The following is a 24,253-nucleotide window of genomic DNA, read 5'->3' as shown; positions in this document are numbered from 1 at the left end:
CAGCCTCTCTACTTTTCCTAGTCAATGGTTTTGGGAGAATGTTTCTCTTGTGCAATTTCCTGTGTGTCACCTTCTCTCTGTTTCTCTCTCTCTTTCTCCTCTCTCCAAGATCAAGGCTCCCTCCCCTCTGCAGCACCCACAGTTCTTTTCTCCCCAGTCATATCTCCACAACTTCTATCTTCCACAGTGTGGCTTCTTTTCTCCCTCTGGTTCTGCAGTTTGTTCTCTCAGCATTCAGATAAATTTCTTGGGTGTTTGGAGTGATTTGGCATTTATATAGCTGTGTTTGAGGGACAAGGCAAGCATAGGACCCCCTACTGCTCCACCATCTTAACTCCTTTTCTGTATGTCCCAGCATTTTCTTTTCTATTTGAACTTTTATTTTGTTAAAAAAAATCAGAAAAATTGCAAGAGCATTACATTAAACACACACATACTCTTCACCTCTATTCACCAATTAGAGTTTGCCATATTTTCTGTATATAGTCTTTTAAATTCTTATGTAGGCTACAGACATTATGACAATTTATTCCAAATATTTTAGCATGTATCATGGAAGTATAGGGATATTCTCTTATATAACCATAGTATAATGATCAAATTCAGAAAATTTAATATTGCTCTACTATAGTAACTAATACACTGACCATGTACAAATTTTGCCAATTATGGCAATAGTATCCTTTATGGAATTTTTTTTTTCTGATCCAGTATCCAATCCTGAACCTTAGATTGCTTTTAGATGTTGTGTTTTTTAGATTCATTTTCTCTGGAACACTTCTTCCACCTTCCTTCTTCTTTCATGATATTTAGCATTTTTACATGTACATGTCAGTTGTATTATAGAATGTCCTTTAATTTTGGCTCTTGTATTCTTTTCTGAGGTATTTAATTTTTTCCTATTGACCATATTCAGGTTATAAATTTTATTTTTTTCAGGTTATGCATTTTAGATGGTAATATATTAACATTATTATTTCTTCATTGGTGAATCACATCCAGAGACCCATGATAGGTTCCACGGTTGATGATATTAAATTTTGTTCACCTGGTTAAGGAGGCACTTTAAAAAACTCATATGTTGTATTTGAAATCTCCAAAGCCATATGAAATATCCAAATTTTAGAGATTTTTTAAAAGATATCCTTAGGACTTGTGATGTCCTAAGTACAAAAGAATACAAGCGTCCCTCAGTGGTTCCCTTCAGATCCAAAAAGTTCTCCAAGTTTATAGTTTTGCATCTGAAAACACTAAACCCAATTAGTTCTCAAGGAACTTTAAGGAATGCCAGATTGTAGATATAACTGATCATGGAGTGATGTGAAGGACCTTCAAGACAAGGGACTGGGAAGCTGAGCTGGTGCTGAGCAGTGTAGATGGAGAATGTGGCCTTGAATTGAGGCCATGGAGGACAGTAAAGATGTTACTCTGAATACAAAAGATCCTTCAGGTCACATTTCCAACTCATAGCACTGAAAGATCTTGTTTTTCCATGGCACAATGCTCAACAGCTGAAGATATTATTTCGCTTTATTAAAAATTAATCTATGCTATTTTCTAGTGACCACATTTTATGAAGAAGTAGTGAAAGTGTAGTTTGATGTCTGCCTAATTCACTCTTTAATGACAATGTTTATAGAAGCTTTAAGAATTTGTAATGAAGTAATATTATCAATCAATTAAAGCACAATGTAAATTATAATTACAAAAGTAAAATGATATACCTAAGTAGTGTGCAATATGAATTTTCATCTATTGTTCTAGGACATAAAATATGTTCAATTATTTCTCTAAACCAATGGTTTTCAAAGCCCGATTCATGGACCAATGCCAGTATCAGGATCACTTGGAAAGGTGTTAGAAATTTAAATTCTGGGGCTCTACCCAAAATCTACTGAATCAGAAACTTAGGAGATAGGCCTCACAGTCTGTGTTTTAACAGGTCTGACAGTTAAATCACAGTCTGTGATTCTGATGCAGGCTCAAATTTGAGAATCCTTCCTCTAGACCACTGGCTCTCAGTCACAGGTGACTTTGCCTTCAAGGCACATTTATCAATATCTGCAGACATTTTTGGTTGTCATAACTGGGGCAGAAGGTGCTACTGGCATCTAGTGGATGGAGGCTAGGGGTACTACTAAGTATTCTAAAAATGCACAAGACAGCCCTCACCCCACAACAAAGAATTGTCCAGCCTAAAATGTCCATTGTGCCAAGGTTGAGAAACCCTAACTTGCCAAGAAATTAAACCTCAGTTAGTTTCTGAGGGTTGGAGGGACTTCATTCTCAATCTGTAGCCTAAAGTCAGGCTTAGGTGGACCAGAAGGAAACAGGTTCTTAATCCAGGTGATTACCTTCATTCCAGTGTTCTCTTTGCTATTTCTTTTGAACTGTTGGGGCAAGGACCCCTCCCAGCTCACCTGTCACCACCAGGAAGAATATCCCTCCACACTCCCAACTAGACTCTCCCATGAGACAATTATCAGAACTTCACAGAATCCAGGCATCCTGAAATAACGTGCCGAGGGCAAGTGGGGGCAATGGGTAACCATGCCCTCCCCATCACCTTCTGTCTCTCTCAGTTAATATCCACTCCTTAGGTCTTGGCACTCCTACTTCTCTCTCTCCATAAACACCCATGCGCTCTCCATTATGAATCATTTTGTTTCAACCTATACAGTGAAACACAAAATCTTTGTATTGTCTGGGGTTTCAGGTGGGTTTAGGAAGGTCTGCTTTTAGAAACAATATTGAGCCAGGGCACCTGTGTGGCTCAGTCAGTTAAGCGTCCAACTTTGGCTCAGTTCATGATCTCACAGTTTGTGGGTTCGAGCCCCGGCGTTGGGCTTGGTGCTGACATCTCAGAGCTTGGATCCTGCTTCGGATTCTAGGTCTCTCTCTCTGCCCCTCCCCACTTGTGCTCTGTCTGTCTGTCTCTCTCAAAAACAAATAAACATGAAAAAAATTTTAGAAACAATATTGAACCATTTTCCCTGGTGTGAGTGTGAGGAGGGGACAGACAGGCTAACATTAAGTCTTTGTCTTATTAACCCTCTCTGCTATATCATGTGTATCACATTTAACCTAATTTCTCCTATGTACTTGTATATATTTAGTGTACCTCTAAAGCAGTAATCAGAGGAAAAGATAATCTCTACAGACCTAATGAGCAGAATATTCTTGCTGACCACTAAGGAAAAGGCCATAGAAAGAAAGAGGAATAAGTTATAATGCTCAGAAAATATTACCCCTCCCTGGAAGATTTGGCAGGGCTCTACCAATCCGTGTACTAGGAGTTCTAGGAGAAGCCATTTGGGGCACCAGGTAGCTGATGAAGGAGCATCACAGAGATCCCAGAAGTGTGGGAGGCTAAATTATGTGGGGCCCACTGAGGGAGTACCTGGGCTGCTTCATAGTGATAAATCTAAAGGAATCCCATCTGCAGTTCAAGTGCAGGGACTAGGGTGGTCTTGCTGACAAATCACACTGCTTCCCTGGAGCCCAAACAGTGCCATTTTTTACTGATTATTACAATTATAACTTATTCTTTCTGTCTTCCCAGGCCCATCTGACATGGTCTTCTGTGCAGGGCTGCTTCCAGGGGCACACAGTGCCACTGGTTCCAGCCACAGGGTATGGTGATATGATCAAGTTTGTTACAAACTTTCTGCATAGTTTTGTTACTCTTGTCAACGTGAGAATATATGGGGAAGCCAAGTTTGTTTAGATAGTGACTATGGGAATAGATGACTTGGGTGATAAGGCCGTGGGCCCGGTACTCAGGCAGGGTACCCGCCATCCGTAACTCTCCTGTCTGGTCCATCAGGTTCCAGGATACAGGTGTCCTCTCAGGCCCCAGCAGGCAGAAGGTGGGGAAGTTCTGGATACAGCGCTCGATGAATCTCTGGCTCCTCTCATTGCCGCCAAAATGCCAGAATTTATTCACCAAGGCAGCATGGGTAACATCCAGGGAGGAGGGTTTAAACATCTCTTGGCAGCTATGGAGGAAAAGCAAAGTCTGTGAGTATGGAGGTTTTTATTTGTTCTTCCCTCTACTGTTTTGAGAGGCAGAGTAGGTAGAGGAAATAAGAAACACAAAGCCCTGGAGTGTAGGTGAGTTTGTGATGACAAAGGGATGGAAAAGTCCACTGTTGTTGGAATGAGTGAGCAGGAAGAACAGGATAGGTCGAAGAAGCTGGCAGAAATCGGATATATTCCAGATGAGAAAAGAAATGGTGGAGTATTTTAAGCAAAGGAGGAATATGGTATGAATTACATCTTAAGAAAAGATTACTCTGACTGTTTTGAAGAATATTGACTGCAGATGGGCCAGAGTGGAAGCAGGGTGGGAAAATGGGAGGCTGTCTCAGTACTGAGAGCAGTAAGTGATGCAGAGTGATTTGTATCAAACTCACATGGCCTTGGGTTTGCCACTGTTGGGTGATAAGTTCTTTCCCTCCAGCAGGGAAGGAACTAGTTTCTTTATCGTCTCAGCCGTCATATAGAGAATGCAATGTGTTTGCTTGACTTGGAAGGATTTAGTAGCTGCAAGATTTTGTATCACCTCATTCAGGCTGGGCTGTGAACCTAGATGGGATTATGAGGAGAGACAATGATTTAATAAGTACATGCTGTGGAGAAGCTCCCCATTGGAGTAGGAAGTGTCTGGGATTTACAGTCAGAGAACCTAGGTTCTGGGCTCAGTGCTGCTGCTGTGTAACCAGAGTCAAGTAGTCAGGATTTGTGCAATTTTCCCTGTTTTATGTAAGGGAAAACATGCCCAGAAATTCATTAAGCCATTGGTGGCAAAGAGAGACTGGAACGAGCTTTTCTGGGCTACATAATCATGTAGTTTTGATAATTAAAGGAGAGGAGTTTTTTTTTAAAAAGTGGTAGCCAACATCCATTGTGTACTTACTATGTTCCCAGTGTAGGAGATTGTTGCAGTAATGGCCTATATTTGCCCACATCTCCTTGTATCCATTCCTTGGCGTAGTCCTCGCCTACACTGCATCTGACCTTGGCCATATGATTTGCTTTGGCAATGGGGAAGAATGAACTTGATGCAGAGAGAAGCTTAAAAGTGCTTGCACATCGGGGCTTGCCCTCTCCTTGTGATCTCAATTACTTTGAAACCAATACCATACAAATAGCCTAGGCTAGCCTGCTGAGGTCAGGTGCTCCTATCATTCCATCACCATGGCAGCCAAGGCTGACAGCCAGAACCATCATTCAGACATGTGACTGAGGCCATGTTAGAGCAATCAGGCCATAGTCCACCCATCAACTGATGGCAATTGCATGAGTAAGCCCAAGAGACACCAGCAGAACTGCCTTGCAAAGCCTAATACAAACTGTAGATTCACAGAATTATGCAGCAAAAGTCAACTACACATCCAGGTATTATAGTAAGAAATCCCTATTCAAGATTTCATTTAATCTTTTCAATGCCCCTGTGTTCTAGGAACTATTATTATCCTCATTTATGTATATGAAAGTCATGGTCTCCAAGAGGATAAGTCATGTGGCTAGGATCACATAGCAAGTAACAGGCAGATGCCATCCTAGGGAGTCTGACTTGGGGCGGGGGGCATATCCACACCATGACAGTTGTCCTTTATGATCTGGGAGGTGCTTTATGGCACAAGTCATCATTCTCATTCCAGGAATGGAAGGCCTTGGGTGAAGCCCTCCTTTGGTACCCAGTTACCCTAAGGGATCCTGCATATGTCTACAAAATATGCCATAAATCGTTGGCTATCCAGGAATTATATTATGTTCCCCTATATGAAGCCCATTCTTTGCAAGCTTTGAAGGTATTTTTTTCTCCCTTTATGAGGGAGTTAAAAAATTGGCAGGAGGCTGAGGGTCTGGAGCTTGGGGGCAGGAGATATGAGTCATAGGGAAAATTGTTCAGGACAGAGAAGTATGTCCGCACCCATCCCATTTCTCTTACTTTGGATCTGCAAATGCTGTTTCCAGTTGATGACTTCTGGTGAGACAAGACATTTCTGACAGTTCTTGAGGTCCTTGGAGTAGATTTGGTAAGTATTGGTGTAGTGATCAAGATCATCTGTCATCTCCTATGATCATTGGGAAAAGGGAAATAAAACAAATTACTTATATTTCACTATTGCAATACTTTTTTCTAAATTCCACTATACTGTGAGTTTTTAACATTGAAATATTGTTGACACACAATGTTACAATAGTTTCAGGTGTACAATATAGGGATTCAACAAGTCTATACTTTATGCTGTGCTCACAAGTATAGCTACCATCTGTCACCCTATAACACTATTACACCACCACTGACTATATTCCCTAGGCTCTACCTTTTATAGCATGAGTTATTCATGCTATAACAGGAAGCCTGTATCTCCCACTACCCTTCACCCATTTTGCCCATCCCTCTGCCCTCTTCCTTCCGGCAACCACCAGTTTGTTCTGTGTATTTATGGGTCTGTTTCTGATTTTTGTTTGTTCATTTGTTTCTTAGATTCCACATATGAGGGAAATCATACAGTATTTGTCTTTCTCTGTCTGACTTATTTTAGTTTGCATAACACCCTCTAGGTCCATCCATGTTGTCATAGATGGCAAGATCTCATTCTTTTTATGGCTGAGTAATACTCCAGTGTGTGTGTGTGTGTGTGTGTGTGTGTACACACTACATCTTCTTTATCCATTTTTCTATCGGTGGACATTTGGGTTGCTTCCACATCTTGGCTATTGTAAATAATGCTATAAACATAGAGGTGCATATATTTTTTCAAATTTGTGTTTTTGTTTTCTTTGGGTAAATACCCGGTAGTAGAACTATTGGGTCGTATGGTATTTCTAGTTTTAATTTTTTTTCTATTTTTTTTTATTTTAGAGAGAGAGCACAAGCAGGGGAAAGGGGCAGAGGGAGAGAGAATCCTGAGCAGGCTCCATGCTGAGCATGGAGCCCCATGTGGGACTCCATCCCACGACCCTGGGACCTTGACCTCAACTGAAATCAAGAGTCAAACCCTCATCTGACTGAAGCACCCACACGCCCCTCTATTTTTAATTTTTTTGAAGAACATCCTTACTGTTTTCCACAGTGACTATGCCAATTTACATTTCCACCAACAGTGCACGAGGGTTCCTTTTTCTCCACATCCTCGCCGACACTTGTTTCTTGTCTTTTTGACTATAGCCATTCTGACAGCTGTAAGGTGATACCTCGTTATGGTTTTGATTGGTATTTCCCTGGTGATTAGTAATGTTGAGGATCCTTCATGTTTCTGGGCTATGTGTATGTGTTTTTTGGGAAAATATCTAATTCATGTCCTATTTTTTTCTTTTCTTTTTTAAATTGTATTTAATTTGTTTTTTAAATTTACATCCAAGTTAGTTTATAGTGCAACAATGATTTCAGGAGTAGATTCCTTAATGCCCTTTACCCATTTAGCCTATCACCCCTCCCACATCCCCTCCAGTAACCCTCTGTTTGTTCTCCATATTTAAGAGTCTCATATTTTTGTCTCCCTCACTGTTTTTATATTATTTTTGCTTCCCTTCCCTTATGTTCATCTGTTCTGTGTCTTAAAGTCCTCATATGAGTGAAGTCATATGATATTTGTCTTTCTCTGACTAATTTCGCATAGTATAATACCCTCTAGTTCCATCCATGTAGTTGCAAATGGCAAGATTTCATTCTTTTTGATTGCTGAGTAATACTCCAGTGTGTGTGTGTGTGTGTGTGTGTGTGTGTGTGTGTGTGTATAAACATAAATAAATATAAATATATATACACATCATATATATGTGTGTGTATATATATATGAATATATATATACCCCACATCTTCTTAAACCATTCATCCATCGATGGACATTTGGGCTCTTTCCATACTTTGGCTATTGTTGATGGTGCTGCTATAAACATTGGGGTGCATGTGCCCCTTTGATATAGCACACCTGTATCCTTTGGGTAAATATCTAGTAGTGCAATTGCTGGGTCATAGGGTAGTTAGAATTTTAATTTTTTGAGGCACCTCCATACTGTTTTCCAGAGTGGCTGCATCAGCTTGCATTACCACCAATAATGCAAAAGAGGTCCTCTTTCTCTGTATCCTCACCAACATCTGTTGTTGCCTGAGTTGTTAATGTTAGCCATTCTGACAGGTGTGAGGTGGTATCTCATTGTGGTTTTGATTTGTATTTCCCTGATGATGATTGATGTGGAACATTTTTTATGTGTCAGTTGGCCATCTGGATGTCTTCTTTGGAGAAGTGTCTATTCATGTCTTTTGCCCATTTCTTCACTGGATTATTTGTTTTTTGGGTGTTGAGTTTGATTAAGTTCTTTATAGATTTTGGATACTAACCCTTTATCTGATATGTCATTTGCAAATATCTCCTCCCATTCCATTGGTTGCCTTTTAGTTTTGCTGAAGTTCCCTTCGCTGTGCAGACTTTTTATTTTTATGTGGTCTCAATAGTTCATTTTTGCTTTTGTTTCCCTTGCCTCTGGAGATGTGTTGAGTAAGAAGTTGCTGTGGCCAAGGTCAAAGAGGTTTTTGCCTGCTTTCTCCTCTAGGATTTTGATGGCTTCCTGTCTTACATTTTGGTCTTTCATCCATTTTGAGTTTATTTTTGTGTATGGTGTAAGAAAGTGGTCCAGGTTCATTTTTTGCATGTCACTGTCCAGTTTTCCCATCACCACTTGCTGAAGAGACTGTCCTTATTCCATTGGATATTCTTTCCTGCTTTGTCAAAGATTAGTTGGCCATTCATTTGTGGGTCCATTTCTGGGTTCTTTATTCTGTTCCATTGATCTGAGTGTCTGTTTTTGTGCCATTGCCATACTATCTTGAAAATTACAGCTTGGTATTACAGCTTGAAATCTGGATTGTGATGCCTCCTGCTCTGGTTTTCTTTTTCAAGATTGCTTTTGTGGTTCCATACAAATTTTAGGATTGTTTGTTCTAGCTCTGTGAAGAATACTGGTGTTATTTGATAGGTATAGAATTGAATATGTAGATTGCTTTGGGTAGTATCAACATTTTAACAATATTTGTTCTTCCTATCCAGGAGCATGGAATGTTTTTCCATTTTTTTGTGTGTCTTCTTCAATTTCTTTCATAAACTTTCTATAGTTTTTGGTGTATAGATTTTTCACCTCTTTAGTTAGAGTTATTCCTAGGTATTTTATAGTTTTTGGTGCAATTGTAAATGGGATTGATTCCTTGATTTCTCTTTCTGTTGCTTCATTGTTGGTGTATAGGAATGCAACCGGTTTCTGTGCATTGATTTTATATCCTGCCACTTTGCTGATGAATTCATGGGTCAGTTATAGCAGTTTATTGGTAGAATCTTTTGGGTTTTCCATATAGAATATTATGTTATTTGCGAAGAGTGAAAGTTTGACCTCCTCCTGGCCGATTTGGATGCCATTTATTTCTTTGTGTTGTCTGATTGCTGAGGCTAAGACTTCCAATACTATGTTGAATAACAGTGGCAAGAGTGGACATCCCTGTCTTATTCCTGACCTTAGGGGGAAAGCTTTCAGCTTTTCCCCATTGAGGATGGTATTAGCATTGGGTCTTTCATGTATTTATGCCTATTTTTAAATTGGATTCTTTGGGTTTTGGTGTTTAGTTATATAAGTTCTTTATGTATTTTGGATATTAACTCCTTATGGTAAAAAACTGAGAACTTTTCCTGTAAGGTCAGGAAGAAGACAAGGATTTACACTCTTGCCACTTTTATTCAACAAAATACTGGAAGTTTTAACCACAGCAATCCAGCAAGAAAAAAAAAGAAAAGGCATCCAAGTTGGTAAAGAAGAAGTTAAACTGTCACTATTTACAGGTGATATAATCCTATACAAAGAAAACCCTAAGACTTCACCCACAAACTATTAAAAGTAATAAACGAATTCATTAAAGTTCCAGGATACAGAATTCACAGAAATTGGTTGTGTTTCTATACACTAACAATTAGGTAATAGAGAAATTAAGAAAACAATTCCATTTACAATTGCATCAGAAAGAATAAAAATACCTAGGAATAAACTTAGGAAGTGAAAGACCTGTACTGTGAAAATTATGAAATACTGATGAAAGAAATTGAAGATGACACAAAGGAAAAGATATTCCACGTTCATGGGGCGGAGGAATTAATATTGTCAGAATGTCCATACTACCCAAAGCAGTGTATAGACTCAGTGCAATCCAAATCAAAATACCAATAGCATTTTTCACAGAACTGGAACAAATAACACTAAAATTTGTATAGAACCACAAAGACCCTGAAAAGCAAAAGCAGTCTTGAGAAAGAAAAGAAGTAAACTTATGCTTATGCAGTCCATTGTTCTATGACAAAGCAGGAAAGTGTATCCAATGGGAAAAGGATGGTCTCTTTAATAAGTGGTGTTGGGAAAACTGGACAGCTACATGGAAAAGAATGAAACTGGACCGGTTTCTTATACCATACACAAAAATCCATTCAAAATTTATTTAGGACCAAAATGTGAGATATACTGTGATATTTTTTAAGTGCTAAAATGTTGGTATTTTCATTGGTGCATTACAATTATTCCTGAATCATTTAAATCATGAGGTCAGAGGAGAGATTCAAGTATTCAATTTATGATGGAAAATTGCATAGCAATACTGCTCTCTACCCACATATCACATTAAAATTTCAAATCAAACAAAGACACAATTATTAGGAAGCATTCTTCTATACTTCTATTATTCTCAGTGGGAAGAAGAGAAAAACAATTGACAAGGAAAAGCAAAACTTCTGTTGCAAGAATGCATGTAATAAACAGTTCAAATAGTTGCAGAACATGCCAACCATGAACATCACAGTATTAAATTTAGTTATAGATATTTCTGGATTAAAATCTCCATCTATATTTAATGAAGCCAAAGAAGATGAAAACCAATTAGAAATGCTTCCTTAAAACAATGCTATAGTTAAACAAACGGTAGTTCCAGAAAAATAAAGAGAGTACTTATTTAAGAAGACCCTCTCAACTTACTAAACAGATGAGATTATTGGGAAGTAGGAGGCACAAGAAAATATTACCACAACTCAGTGCAGAATTCAAAAGCTTTTTAAAAAATGGTTGGAAAATGTTGCCCCAAAATACACTGACAAGTCAGCAAGGATATCCACTAATACATTTTATTACTTAAGATCACATTTAAGATAAAAGATCAAGTAATTTTATTTCAGTTCAGTTGTTACTACTAATACAGATTTCTTTATATATTTGTTTAACTTAGTGGTTTTCAAATCACTTTTTATTTCTATGAAAGGTATAATATTTGTATTTTTATAAATTTATAATTTTACTGAATGTTTAAAAATAAGCTTGTGAATTTTTGTCTTTGAAATGTGTTTACTATTTACTTTTGCTAGTTTTTAAATGTTTCCTCAAAATGCATATGGCGATTATAGTATTATAAGTTTGCTTTTTATAATTGTCCTAACTCACTGTACTGTCTCACACCTTCCTATCTTTGCCCCTTGTGTTTTCTCTGTTGGAATGTCCTCTTTTTTTTTTTTGTCAGCCTAACAGTATCTACAAAATATGTACAAGATCCAGTGCAGATGAAACCTCCCATCGGGAAGTGTCTCGGACCTTAACCTTCATCTCCAGCCTCCGTTGTTGAATCAGCTTTCGCTATTTCTGTGTTGTACATCTTCTCTTCCCACACACTTCACTCTATATTGGAATTTATTTGCTTATTGATCTTTTCTTCCAAGGCTCTGAGCTCCTTGAAGAGAGGGGCTTACTTTCCGTCACACAATTCATTTCTGTATCCCTGGGCTGCCATATTGTCAGGCACATGGCAGGTACACAGCAAAAATGAACACAGAGGCATATTCATTCCACGTCTGGCACCTTACCTGCTCCTGAGGGCGGATAACCACTGTGTTAAAATCAGGCCACTTGTCCACTAGAGCCTTCAGCTTGAATGGGTTTCCCTGGTTCATGTGGAAGACAGTCCCATAAACCTGCAGCATCCCAAGAAAGAGAGAGGCTCAGCTTGTTAGGAAGGACTGGTAAAGTGCCTTGTTTGGTCAGGACAAGGATCATTTCTATCATGAAATTTTATGTTGGAAAAGGGCCAAGAAGGGCATCTAGGTCAAACAGTCTCCATGTACTACATTTTTTTTTAACCTCAAACGAGAAGAGCTTTTTCTCCCCACCCAATATGAGTCATACATGCATATAGTAAAATGTTTGGCCAGATAAAATTTGATTTTAAGAATACCATTCTTCATTTTAGGATTTAAAATTCTCTCCTTCAAGATTTTCTTCTACTCATACACATAGACACAATTTTACAAAAATTAAATGATCTGATACATGTTCCCTCCCCCCGAATGCATTGTGAGCATATTTTTATGTTCATAAACACAAACATTTTCAATTGTTTTATGATGGCTGCATAGGATTCCATCGTATGGATATATCACAGTTCATTTATTTGCTTATTGATGGTCATTTCAGCTGTTTCCAGCTTTTCACTTTGACAAATAATTCTTCATAGAGCATGCTTGACAGAAAATTTGCATGCGCTCCTGATATTTTCTTAGAATATTCAGAAGAGTAGTTGCTGGCTCAAATGTTATGCACATGTTTAAAACTTCTTAACATAAATGACCACGTTATTCTCTGGAAGGATTAAATGAACTTCCACCAACAAACAGGCTACAGCATAGTGCTCAACAGAATGTGCTGTGTGGTCCCATGGCCTGGGGTCCAAGTCCAGTCTTGGATCCCCCTACCCCCATTTGTGTTGTGCAGGCTGTTGAGAGACAGGAAGATGGGGAGAGAATGAATGAGAACAAGTCTTGTGGACATTGTGTTTTTGTGGTTTGGGGGATTGGAATGCAGCAGCAGATACTAGCATGGGCAACTGTGAAAATGAAGCCTCTCCAGATACCAGCATGGAAGCATGCCAATGACCTGAGGTCAAAAAGATGGTATATGCTTTAATATTTCCACCTTGGATACATGATGACTAAGAACTATGCCTGTATCTTTCCCCCTGCTGCTCTCCACCCCACATAAACTATTGATGTTAGACAAAGAGAAGGGGGAAAAAAGCTCAGTTGACTGAATTTATCTGAATTTATTTTGTTTTCAGCCTTGAGTGGAGGCTTGATATAGAATTCAGCATAATTTGGGAAAATACAGACATTATCTTTTTACATATTTGCATTTGGGCCCTGTAAAACTGATTTACACTATACTATTATCCATTATAGGATCTGAAAATATGTAGAACTGTTACTCTTTGTTATTCCCATGGCCTAATTAATTAAAAAAATTTCTTTTTTCCTGCTCAGTTCAGAACATACCAGGCAGCTACTGTAAGTTGACTCAACTGGAGTTGATACACGCACTAAAATGTATTTAATATCTAGCACTAAGAGGAATGGCTGGGCTTTTTCTCAACTGAGACTCAAATAAGTATTGAATTTTAGGTTATACATCCATTACAAGTACTACACATATTCTGTATTTTAATTAGGGGGCAATGTATGTCTTTAATATGCAACCAAAAATTGAAGGTGCTATTAGGGCCACCTTATCTTACAACGGAGATCTTCCAAGAAAGGACACTTGGAATACACCATTTTCTCAAAATATTTGGGCTCAACTTAACATAAGCAGTAAAGAGAAATTTAAGTGACAAAATTCTACACTAAATTCATGGGGAAAAAAAACCTTTGGCCTGAAGAATTGTTAAAAATAACTATTCACCATAAAAATATCTTAGGCAACTGTTTATAGAGTTTCTAACTGATGTAACCTCCCTCCCAACCCCGCAGAATTGGTTGTCTCTCTGTAAGGTTGCATGGATCTTAAGGATTATGAAGTGAAAGGAGTTAAATAGTGGGTGGTAGAGATTAATGGTAGTAGGAATCTACTAACGTGGTTGACTTTAGTTTTAGATCACAGTTGACCCTTGAACAACATGGGGGTTGGGGGGCACTGATCCCCCACTTGCAGTGGAAAATCTGTCTAGAATTTTTGATTACCCCCAAACTTAACTACGAATCACCTACAATTGACCAGAAGCCTTACCAATGATTTAAACAGCTGATTAAGATGTACAGTATGTTATATACTGTATTCTTACAATAAAGTAAGCTAGACATAAGAAGATGTTATTAATCAGATTACAAAGAAGAGAAAATCCATTTACAGTACTGTGCTATATTTGTTGAAAAAAATCCAAGTGAATATAAGTGAACTCGCATATTTAAGGGTTAGCTGTGGTAGAAGTCATTTTTTTTAGTAGGAACTAAAGAACAGTTATTTCGTTAGTCTGTTTCTAATAATTGAAAATTAAGCCTTAAAAAAATAAATAAAATAAAGAAAATTAAGCCTTGTGATCTACAAATAAAATAATGCTAATATTTTTCTCCTTATACTGAAAGAAGGGAGTAGCAGAGCTATAAGGGAGTAAAGGAGGCAAATGCATTTATCTTATCTAAATTGTATGCATCTTTATAGGAATGTCTTATAAAATAGTAAAAATCTCATTTCTATGTCTACAGAGTTTTTTTTAGGGAAAAGTAACTGTCCTCTAACACACACACACACTCACACTCACACACACACACATGGACCCTATGCTTTTGGTTGCTAAAAAAAAACACAAGCAAGTACCGTAGCCTATCACTAGAGTTGCTTTTGCACAGTTCTGGATGTAAGTATTTATGTGTACATCTTGTTTAATTCTGAGATTTCTAATCAGTTGTACTAGGTTAAAGGAGACACCTAGTTATACTAGGTTAAAGGAGACACTAGGTTAAAGGAGACACCATAAAATAGCCTGATATGCAGTCAGCTCAGGGAAATTGGGAAATTTAAGTCAAAATTGGAATTGAACTCCTTATTAATTTTAGAGAAGACTCCTGATGGTTAACCTCTCACCTAGCAAGTGTTCTTTTAAGAAGAACAATTTTAGCACTAATATGTAGTCTCAGCCAACTTTTGAGGAAAACCCTGGAAAAAACACCAATGTTATTATGGAATGTTTTTTGGAAAGGAGCAAGGGAACACTTTATGAATGACAGAGCAAAAGCTGGTACAGTCCTGTGTTCATGCCATGGCATTGCAACTGACTATTTGTGTGATATTGGCTAAATCACCCTAACTGAGCTCCATCTTCTCATCAGTAACACAGACATAGTAGCAAATATCTTCTAGAGAGGTAATGCAAACTAAGCTAGAGAAAACATGGACTAATGCTGGACACAGAACAGAGGCTCAGTGTTAGTCTCTTTTCTTCTTGACTCATGGGGTTTCTATTCCTTACTCTCAACCCAGAATTTTCCATTGTCACCTTTAAGGATTCAGGAAGGCTCTTCCTCAAGGACCTCTCCAGTGACTGCAGCATTTGGGCACCTTGCAGTGGGAACATCATGGAAGGTACCTTAGCCTAAAGAGAGAAACAGGAAACAGCTAGGAATGAGAAGAAGCTGGAAGAGATTCAGAAATATGAGTAGTAAGTTCTCTTCTAATGGCGAGGTCCCCCTTCAGTGTCTCTCATCTGTGTCGCCTTCAGTAAAGTCTTCATTAGCTCTCACCAACTTCAAGGAAGGACAAGACTGGTAGAAAGCATGGGGGGTGGGAGGATTTATACATTTTTAAATTCACTTTCTTACACTTTAATGCATTCCAGCCATCTGTTTCATTTTAGGTTAACAAGCGCATTTTTAAGTACATATAACATCTTTTGAAATTTAGTTGCCATTAGTGATTCTCGTGACACTACCAGTAATAAGCCGTATAACATTGTGGAAGTTATTTACTCTTTCTGTGCCTTGCTTGCCTCTGTTAACCTCAAAAATAAAACTATCTTGCCATCAAAAATGGCTTATTTGGAAATAGCAGGGAATTGCAATACCAGATAACGAAGCTATAGAAAATTATAAGCAAGTCTGGAGAACAAAAGAGAGGAACATTCTTTTATAAAAAGGAGAGGAAGAGGACTGTTATAAACAAAAAGTCCATTGGTAGAAAGGTGGAGTTCCCAGTATTGGGGCTTTTTCTTGGCTGAGTGGTGACTGTCTCTCATTGGCTGGGCTGTTGCTGAAGGGAGGAGGAAACCTGTCTGCTCAGTAGGAAAGTAGTAGCTAGAGTAAAATGGAATTTGGAAGCAATGAATCATAGGAATCTACCCCCACCCCCCAAACCAAGAGCACACTGTGTACACTGTATGTTAGCTAACTTGACAATAAATTATATTAAAAAAATAATTATAAATAAAATGGAATTTGGAAGGCACTCTATTCCTGTTGGGTCTGCGGTGAATGCAGGCAGGAGTTGTATGGCAAGAGCTCCCCGCTGCTGGCTTCCTGACTCCATTCCAGAGGATTCCTTTTATTGATTTTCACACTTGGAAGGTGGATGGGATAACAGCACCATCTAACTTAAAGACTTTTTTTTAGGGTTAACTGAGTTATTACATTAAAGGAGTCAATAAGTGCTTGGAATAGTATCTGTCAGGGGCTCCTGGCTGGCTGTCAGTACAGCATGTGACTCTTGATCTTGGGATCATGAGTTCAAGCTCCATGTTGGGCATGGAGCCCACTAAAAAGAAAAAGATTATCTCTTGTATAAAAGCACTGAACATGTTATTTTATTACTCCTCCTCCCTCTCCTCTTCCTTCCTGTCCTTTTTCATCCCCTCCTTTTCTTCCTCCTCTTCCTTGCCACCTGAGTTAAAGTGCTGTTTATTGCAGTACATTTTGCCGCAATCTTTTTAATGTGGGCATTTGGACATGGTCTAAAATATAAACAATTAACCTTTTAAAAAATTTCCAAGCTATATTCCAAGCTGGTATTTTCACCCTATTTTTTTTTTTTAGCCTTACTGTATCTCACTCTTACATCTGTCTTGCATATTGTACGGATTACGAGGTAGAATAAAAATAGCATTTTTACATATTTGATTCACTGCGTGAAATTGGGATTTACCAAAACATTCTATAAAACCCCAACTACATGAAAAAGCAGAAAGGGCTGTGTCACAGCATTCTATTTTGGAACCAGGATCCCTGGAGGAATACAACATCACTTCTAAGTGAAGGAACCAAAGAAGTGTTGAGAGAGGATGTTGCATTAAAACTGGCTGTGTGTGAGATTCCATGTGGAACTGGGTAGCTGATTTTACAACAGCACGGAGGAGGCTTCTGCTTCTGGCCAAGAGAGCATAACAGGATCTGGATTTACCTCCTCACCTGAAAAAAAAAAAAAAAAAAAAAAGACAAAACTAAACAGTAAATGAAACAGCATTGCACAGAGCAGAGCCACTATCCCCAAGAAAAGGAAAAAAGAAAAGGTGAGTTTAATGATTGCATAGCTTATTGTTGGAAGACTGCAGCTCAGGGAAATGGAGCCTGACACTGGGGTCTCAGTGACTTGAGCATATAGAAGTAGAGGCCAGTGTGGAACTTGAGAAAGAGACAAAGCAGAGAGGGAGAAAGAGAGAGAGGGAGAATGAGAAGGAGAGAGAATGCATGAGAGAGGGAAAATGAGGGAGAGAGAGGGAGAATGAGAGAGAGTTCTGGAGATCTTTGGGAAAGAGCAATCTCCTAGAGTCTTTGGCTCATCACTGAACTGTATAAGAGGAAACTACCTTGGGCTTTGGCCTAGGGAGAGAACCACTGGAAAGGATCAGGTGGAAAAATTCTTATAGCTGACACAAGTCTGGGAATAGTTTATGTTCTGACACACTGAAGTGAAAAGACCTTGTAGCATAAGGGCATTGAGTAAGAAGCTCAACAAGGGGGTTAAATTCAGACTTGTCTGTTCTAAATTCACCCTGCACTGATTAAAAGAAAGTCTTGAAATGATCCATCTGATTCCAATAACTTAATTGTGCACCAGAACAAAACGTACTTAAAAATGTAAGTACAACAAAATTTATCAACTAACAGTATATAATTCACATTGTCTCACCTCCAATAAAAACTGATACGATGGAAAGAAGCAGTAAAATATGATTCAGAAGCAGAAGACAAACACAAATCAGTAAAGACAGGCCCAGAGGAGACACTGTCAGACCTACAATCAAAATGTTTTTTCTGTTACAACAGTGCTTCTCCATGATGCAATAGTCCTTCTCTCACCTTCTTGCAACATTTTCAAATAAGGTTTATCTTTACCTGAATAAATAAAAATGAGTAGATGCAGATATATTGCAACTAGCAGGCAAGGACGTTAAAAAGCTATAATAATGCTGCTTTTCATGTTTAAGAAGATAGAGGGACACATGATCATGATAAGAGAAATGGAAGCTACAAAAGATGCATATTGAACTTATAGAAATGAATATATACAGCATTTAAAATAAAAAATACAGTGGATGTGATTAGCACTAGATTAGACATTCCAAAAGAAAAGATCAATGAGGTTGAAGATGCAGCAATTGAAATTATCAACAATGATGCATGGAGCAAAAAACAAGCAGGATCAGAAGACTTATTATTGCTAGTATGTCACCATTTATCCCCCAAATTGATCTACAGTTTCAAATTAGCCATAAAACATTCCAAGTTTTATTTGTAGAAATCTCAGATTCTAAAATTTACATGATATCAAGGCTTACTAAAAAGCTACAGTAATCATCATGGAGTGGTCTTGGAATAAAGATAGACAAACCAATGAAACAGAATAGAGAAATTGATAGACATTTGTGGTCAATTGATTTGCTACAAAAATATCCAGACAAATGGGAGATAGGATATTCTTTTCAATAAATGGTGCTGATTATTTTTAAACAGTCAAGATTACTTCTTGATAGACTCAGTAGTTGTAAATTTCTAAATGTAGATGTTAGAAGAAAGTCACTCTTGTCTATACTTACTTGTCCCTCTGCTACTTTCTGCTCCCCATGTCATTTATCTAAAAATAGATCCCCATTCCATTTAGGGTGTTTTATGAATTAGAGAAAGAAAAAAAAGCACCCAAAACATAACATTTTCACAGAACACCAGAACCTGGCAAGGTCATTCAATGGCCTTGATGGAAGGGGACAAAAACGAGATCATTCCACAATCATGTTTGAGCATGGACAAAACAAGAAGGCAGTCTTATCTGCAAAAACAGCCAAATACTCTCCCCAGGTAACAAGTGGCTGCCACTTCTTTACCACTAATCTTTCTTCCTGCTTCGTGGACAAAAGTCTTCCATACAATTGCAGTGTTTTCTGACAATATTCAAGGCAGAGCAAATCCATGCTTCCTTGAATCCTTCCCCAAATCGTGTGTCAAGTCCCTCCTGACACTGTTACTGAGGTGTACCACATTTCCTTCCTTATGGTGTGCTCTCCCTTTTGTTGCAACAGACAATAAATCCCAACTTTGCTGGGTTACAGGTGTGTTCTACATGGCCTTTGACTAGAAGTTATTGATAATGTTTATAGCAGCATTATCAACAATAGCCAAACTATGGAGAGGGCACATATGTGTATTGACTGCTGAACGAATAAAGATGTGGTACACACACATACACACACACACACACACACACACACACTGGAATATTACACAGACCTCAAGAAGAATGAAATCTTGTTATTTGTAATGATGTAGATGGAGCTACAGTGTATTATGCTAAGCAAAATAGGTCAATCAGAGAAAGACAATACCATATGATTTCACTCATATGTAGAATTTAAGAAACAAAGCAGATGAACATATGGGAAGGGAGGGGAAGAAGAGAGGGAAAGAAACCACAAGAGACTCTTAACAATAGAGAACAAACTGAGGGTTGATGGAGGGAGGTTGGTGGGATGGGTTAGATGAGTGAGGGGTATTAAGGAGGGCACTTGTCATGATGAACACTGGGGTGTTGTATGTAAGTGATGAATCATTGAATTCTACCCCTGAAACCACTATTGCACTGTATGTTAACTAAAATTTAAATTAAAAAAAAGTTATTGACACTTATTTAAATATTTGGCTCTGAGGCATTTGTTCCTACTGGATTGTTCTCTGTTCACTTTGACTTCCTAGGACTCAGAGACTTCTCCTTTTCAGCTTAGCTCCTCAGGACTACTAGTTTTTCAGGGTGGCCATGAAAGATTTGGATTTGCAAAAGTGGAACCAATATTAGTTTGTTTCTATGGAAAAACATATCTAGGTTACAAAGATTTCACTATGTTTTGGTTGCTTTAACATGTTGGGTAATGTGTAGATCGTCGAATGTTCCTGATTTTTCTATGTGTGTGTCCTCTGTCTCCTTCCAAGTCCCTGTCAATCATTTGAAGAAAACAAAATGATGAAATGGCATTATGTGATAAATGTGAAATAGCATTATGCTGCAAAAAAAACCCTATGTACATAACCTTAATTTAAAAATGCTAACCATTATCTCAGCTTTCAGTGAGTCATAGTCTTTTTTTTGCCTTGACATTGATGGCTGCTGACTGATCAGAGTGGCGGTTGCTGAAGGTTGAGTGACTGTGGCAATTTCTTAAAAGAAGACAACCGTGAGCTTTACCACATCGATTGACCTCTTGTTTTGTGAATGATTTCTCTGTAGCATGTGATGCTGTTTGATGGCATTTACCCACAGTAGAGCTTCTTTATTTATTTTTTTAAGTTTATTTATTTATTTTGAGGGAGAGAGACTGAGAAAGAGAGTGTGCATGCATGCATGTGAGCAGATGAGGGACAGAGAGAGAGAGGGAGAGAGAGAATCCTGAGCAGGCTCTGCACTGTCAGCGAGGAGCTTGATGTGGGGCTCAATCTCCTGAACCATGAGATCATGACCTGAGCTGAAATCAAGAATCGGACGCTTAACCCACTGAGCCACTCACATGTCCCTGAACTTCTTTCAAAATTGGAGTCAATCCCTCAAACCCTGCCTCTGTTTCAGCAATTAAGTTTATGTAATAGTGTAGACTCTTTGTTGTCATTTCAACAATCTTCACAACATCTTCATCAATAGTAGATTCCAGCTCAAGAAACCACTGTCTTTGTTCATCCATAGAAGCAGTTCCTTATCCATTGAAGTTTTATTATGAGACTGCAGCAGTTCAGTCCCATCTTCAGGCTCCAGTTCTGATTCTAGTTCTCTTGCTCTTTCCACTACATCTGCAGCTACTTCCTCCACTGAAGTCTTGAACCTCTCAAAGTCATCCATGAGGATTGGAAGCAACTTCTTCTGAATTCCTATTAACATTGATATTTTGACCGCTTCCCATGAATCACGAATATTCTTAGTGGCGTCCAGAATTGTGAATTTTTTCCAGAAAGTTTTCAATTTACTTTGCTAGGATCCATCAGAGGAATCACTGTAGTCTTATGTGGAAGCTATAGCCTTATGAAATTTATATCTTAAATAACAAGAATGAGACTTGAAAATCAAAATTAGTCCCTGACTTATGGGCTTCAGAATGGATGTTGTGTTAGCAGGCATGAAAATAACTTTAATCTCATTGCACATGTCCATCAGAGCTCTTGGGGGAGTGGGTGCATTGTCCGTGAGAAGTCATATGTTGAAAAGAATCTTCCTTTCTGAGCAGTAGGTCTGAACAGTGACTTAAAATATTCAGCAAACTGTGCACAGATGTGCCGTAATCCAGGCTGTTTTGTGCCATTTCTAGAGCACAGGCAGAATAAGTTTACCATAATTCTTAAGGGCCCTAGGATTTTCAGAATGTAAATGAGCATGGGTTTTAATTTAAAGTCACAAGTTGTGGGGCCATTGGGTGGCTCAGTCAGTTAAGCATCCGACTTTGGCTCAGGTAATGATCTTGTGGTCTGTGAGTTTTAGCCCCGCGTTGGGCTCTGTGGTGAGAGCTCAGAGCCTGGAGCCTGTTTCCGATTCTGTGTCTCCCTCTCTCTGACCCTCCTGCGTTCATGCTCTGTCTCTCTCTGTCTCAAAAATAAATAAACGTTAAAAAAAAATTAAAGTCGCCAGTTGTATTAGCCCCTAACAAGACAGACGACCCATCCTTTGAAACTTTGAAGCCAGGCATTGACTTCTTCTCTGTAGCTAGGAAAGTCCCAGGAGGGCATCTTATGCCAACAGAAGGCTATTTCATCTACATTGAAAATCTGATGTTTAGGGTAGCTTCCTTCATTAATATCTTGGCTAGATCTTGTGGATAACTTGCTGCAGCTTCTGTATCAGCACTTGCTCCTTCCCATTACACTTTGATGTTGTGAAGACATCTTTCCTTAAACCTCATGAACCAACCTCTGCTAGCTTCAGACTTTTCTTCTGCAGCTTTAACTCTCTCAGCCTTCATAGAATTGAAGAGACTCAGGGCCTTGCTCTGCATTAGGCTTTGACATAAGGAAATGTTTTGGCTGATTTGATTGTCTACCCAGATAACTAAAACTTTCTTCATATCAGCAATAAGGGTGTTTTGCTTTCCTATTATTCATGTGTTCACTGAGTAGCATTTTTTATTTCCTTCAAGAACTTTTCCTTTGCATTTACGACTTGGCTAAATCTTTGGTGGAAGAGGCTTCACTTTTGGCCTGTCTTGGCTTTCGGTAAGCCTTCTTCACTAAGCTTAGTCTTTTCTAGCTTTTGATTCACAGTGAGAGACATGTGACTCTTCCTTTCTCTTTGACACTTAGAGGCCATTGTTGGGTGATTTCTTGTCCTAATTTCAATATTGTTGTCTCAGGAAATAGGGAGGCCCAAGGAGGAGGAGAGAGACAATTTAAGGGCCACACACACAGAACACACACAGCATTTATTGATGAAGTTTGTCATCTTATAAGCACACAGTTGGTGGCACCTCCCAAACAATTAGAAATGTAACATCAAAGATCACTGATCACAGAGCAATGCAACAAATATAATAATAATGGAAAAGTTTGAAATATTGGTGAGAATTACCAAACTGTGACCTAGAGACACAAAGGAAGCAAATGCTATTGGAAAATGGTGCCAATAGACTTGCTTGATGCAGGGTCACCACAAATCTACAGTTTGAAAAAACACACTATCTGCAAAGCACAACAAGGTCAAGCTTGATCAAACAAGGTTCACTTGTATTCATCTACTTATTTCTTTTCTAACTTTAAGTATGGCAACCTTCTTAGGAATCACAGGCAGGGAACAAAACTGCCTACCTGGTAATACAACCAGAAGGATTAAATATGGTAATATGTGCAGTGTCTCCACACATTAAAGACTCCATTCACCCCCACCCCCGACGCTTCCAGAAAGCATCCAAATCTCTCCTCATTCATTTATTAGTTCAAATCAGAGACCTGTAAGAATTTTTCATAGTACCTAGCAAGTTAGCCTTCACAGAGTAAGTGCTAGATATAGGTTTCTTAAGTTAAAGTTATTTCTTTCCCTTAAGTATGTTTGCCATCATATTCTGATGTAACACAGTATGGGCATTTTGATTTGTCTCATGTAAGTGGAGATGATGTCACCAATGACTATCTTTTTTTTTTTTTTTGTATGAGCCCCCACCTGGAAAGCTGTCTCCACACCAATCTTTGCAGGTGTCCCCAGGAATAAATGAAGAGCAGACTTCCAGGCGATGAAATTTCCCTCTGATGGTGTCAGTTCGGCAAGATCTCTCAGACTGAGTTTAGGTCTGTCTCCTCCAGAGATTGCTGAGCTGAGGCTCAAAATGTGGACCTTGCACATAAGCAAACAATTCTAGGTGTCAGCTCTTGTAAAATCCAATCTTCCTCTTTGGGACTCATGTTGTGGGAGCTCTTTATGCAAATTCAGGGGCTGGGAGTGTGTCACCTGAGCTTCTCTTTGCAAAACACCAGGTTGCTCTTTGCTCCCACCAGCCTGGCTATGACTCTGGAATCCAAAGCTGTGTGAACCCAACAGGCCAGGTATCAGAAGGGGGGTCATGTTACATAAACCATACTGTCTACCTCCCCTTCCCATTCTTAACAAAATGCAATCAGAGCAAGGCAATAGGAAAGATAGGGATAAGGTCTGATTTGCAGAATCTGGTCTCTTTCCTTACACGTATGCAGAACAGAAAATATTTGCGTGGAGTGACTAAAGCCTTTCGGATCCTCCTTTTTTTTTACGATAAACTGTGCCCTCTTCCCTGCCTATTGTGAGGCTGCAGTTAAACATCCCAATGATTCAGCGTACACACTTCTTAGTCTCACTATTATGGAGGAGGACACGGAGGCTCAGTGTGCCTGAATTAGATGGAATTTAAACCCAGAGCCTTCTCACTCTGAAGTATCCACTACTCCACATTAGCATTTGCTCTACCATTCTCAGGAAA

General features: G+C 38.7%; 1 protein-coding gene across 1 annotated transcript; it reads right to left on the bottom strand.

Moving 5' to 3' along the window:
- Positions 1 to 388: 388 nt before the first annotated feature.
- Positions 389 to 23,890, bottom strand: LOC125933299 (glycine N-acyltransferase-like). The gene is made up of 6 exons (XM_049646241.1): positions 23,464 to 23,890; positions 15,353 to 15,448; positions 11,895 to 12,002; positions 5,957 to 6,083; positions 4,416 to 4,587; positions 389 to 3,998 (listed from the first exon to the last, which is right to left on the bottom strand). Exons 1-6 carry the CDS (start codon positions 23,641 to 23,643, stop codon positions 3,542 to 3,544), a joined length of 1,140 nt encoding a protein of 379 aa, XP_049502198.1. The 5' UTR covers positions 23,644 to 23,890; the 3' UTR covers positions 389 to 3,541.
- Between the last annotated feature and the right edge of the window lie 363 nt (positions 23,891 to 24,253).

This window comes from Panthera uncia, chromosome D1, assembly GCF_023721935.1.
Source record: "Panthera uncia isolate 11264 chromosome D1, Puncia_PCG_1.0, whole genome shotgun sequence".
Taxonomy (NCBI): Eukaryota; Metazoa; Chordata; class Mammalia; order Carnivora; family Felidae; genus Panthera; species Panthera uncia.
The sequence above is the reverse complement of the archived record's forward strand: the minus strand, read 5'-3'. Positions and strand labels throughout refer to the sequence as shown.

Bases quoted from the DNA above. Each gene is read 5' to 3' on its own strand.
- LOC125933299 (XM_049646241.1), bottom strand. From the start codon at position 23,643: ATGTGCAAGGTCCACATTTTGAGCCTCAGCTCAGCAATCTCTGGAGGA. The intron at 15,449-23,463 runs GTGGGGGCTCAT...TTCTCTCTTTAG, and splicing joins GTGTGGAGACAGCTTTCCAG to GCTAAGGTACCTTCCATGAT. The intron at 6,084-11,894 runs GTAAGGTGCCAG...CAATGATCATAG, and splicing joins TTATCCGCCCTCAGGAGCAG to GAGATGACAGATGATCTTGA.